This window comes from Rhinopithecus bieti, unplaced genomic scaffold (assembly GCF_001698545.2).
Source record: "Rhinopithecus bieti isolate Rb0 unplaced genomic scaffold, ASM169854v2 scaffold_19200, whole genome shotgun sequence".
In the NCBI taxonomy this organism is placed as follows: domain Eukaryota; kingdom Metazoa; phylum Chordata; class Mammalia; order Primates; family Cercopithecidae; genus Rhinopithecus; species Rhinopithecus bieti.
Genome location: NW_016809419.1, coordinates 107,061 through 108,095, shown reverse-complemented (window position 1 = coordinate 108,095; position 1,035 = coordinate 107,061). Strand labels below are relative to the sequence as shown.

General features: G+C 50.6%; 1 protein-coding gene across 1 annotated transcript in view; it reads right to left on the bottom strand.

The window, feature by feature from the left end:
• Positions 1–826, bottom strand: part of LOC108540272 (proline-rich receptor-like protein kinase PERK3) — a 29,780-nt gene extending 28,954 nt beyond the window's left edge. The window contains exon 1 of the mRNA XM_017889244.1: positions 692–826. Within this exon, the coding sequence (XP_017744733.1) occupies positions 692–735 (44 nt within the window). The 5' untranslated portion in view covers positions 736–826. The remainder of the gene's footprint in view (positions 1–691) is intronic.
• Between the last annotated feature and the right edge of the window lie 209 nt (positions 827–1,035).

The following is a 1,035-nucleotide window of genomic DNA, read 5'->3' as shown; positions in this document are numbered from 1 at the left end:
AAAAAAAAAAAAAAAAAAAAAAAAAAAAAATTGGTATAGATGGTTCCTTCCTGTTTTGCCTTCTCTTTCCCTCTCTCTTTTTTCTCTCCTCTCCGTTCCGCTCGCTCTCTCTGCTGGTCTTTCCTTGCCTCTGCCGGCTGCTTATGCTGCTGTTCTCCTGTCTCTTTCCTCTTCCCCTAGGGGAGGGACTGGTGGTAGTGGAGCTACACTTTCTTCCCCTAAGAAGAAAGTGGGGGTTTGTGTGAGGTTCAACCCCTCAAACCATGGATGTGTCACCTTGCCTGTCCTGGAAGGCTCACCCCTCAAACCAAGGTGTGTCTTGCCTGTCCTGGAAGGCGCAACCCCTCAAACTAGGGGGTGTCTTGCCTTGCTTGTCCTGGGAGGTTGACCTTTTCCCTGCTTTCCCCCTCGGAAGGTCCTTTGCATACTTCCCACTCGTGCTGTCCTCTCTGGCTGTTCCCCTAAAGGAGAATTAGGCCCCTCTTAGTGTTGGCATGCTGGTATAAATACCACGGCAGGAGTTGCCCTAAGCCATACGAGGTAGCTATGGAACCGCGGAGAGGACCCACTCTCCATCCAGCAGTAGGACTCGTCACCATCCACACAAACAACACCGTAGGCAGGGTTGTTGGTCACTCATGCACACACACATTTAGCCCTCCAGAAGTTGACCACCAAGGAAGTACTTTACCGGCTACCACAGCTTCTGCTTCCTTGGTCTATGCACAGAGTCATCGCCGCAGCATGTGAGGATCCTTTAAGCTAGGTTGTGTTGGGAGAAAAGCTGAGTGTTGGGAGAGAAGCTGAGACACGGCCTGGAACATGTCGGGGGTCCACGGTAAAACCCCTGGGGGCCTTTGGAATGTGTCCAGACTTGCTGGCTCCTTGCTTCTAGCTCTCCCATTATCTCAAGTAGCCATACGTTTCAAAGAAAATGCGAAACCGTCACAGCTGTAGTTCATTCACTTGCTACATCGCTTCCTTTCAACCCCCACATCCTCACCACCTGTTTCTTTGTTTGATCACCAATCAATA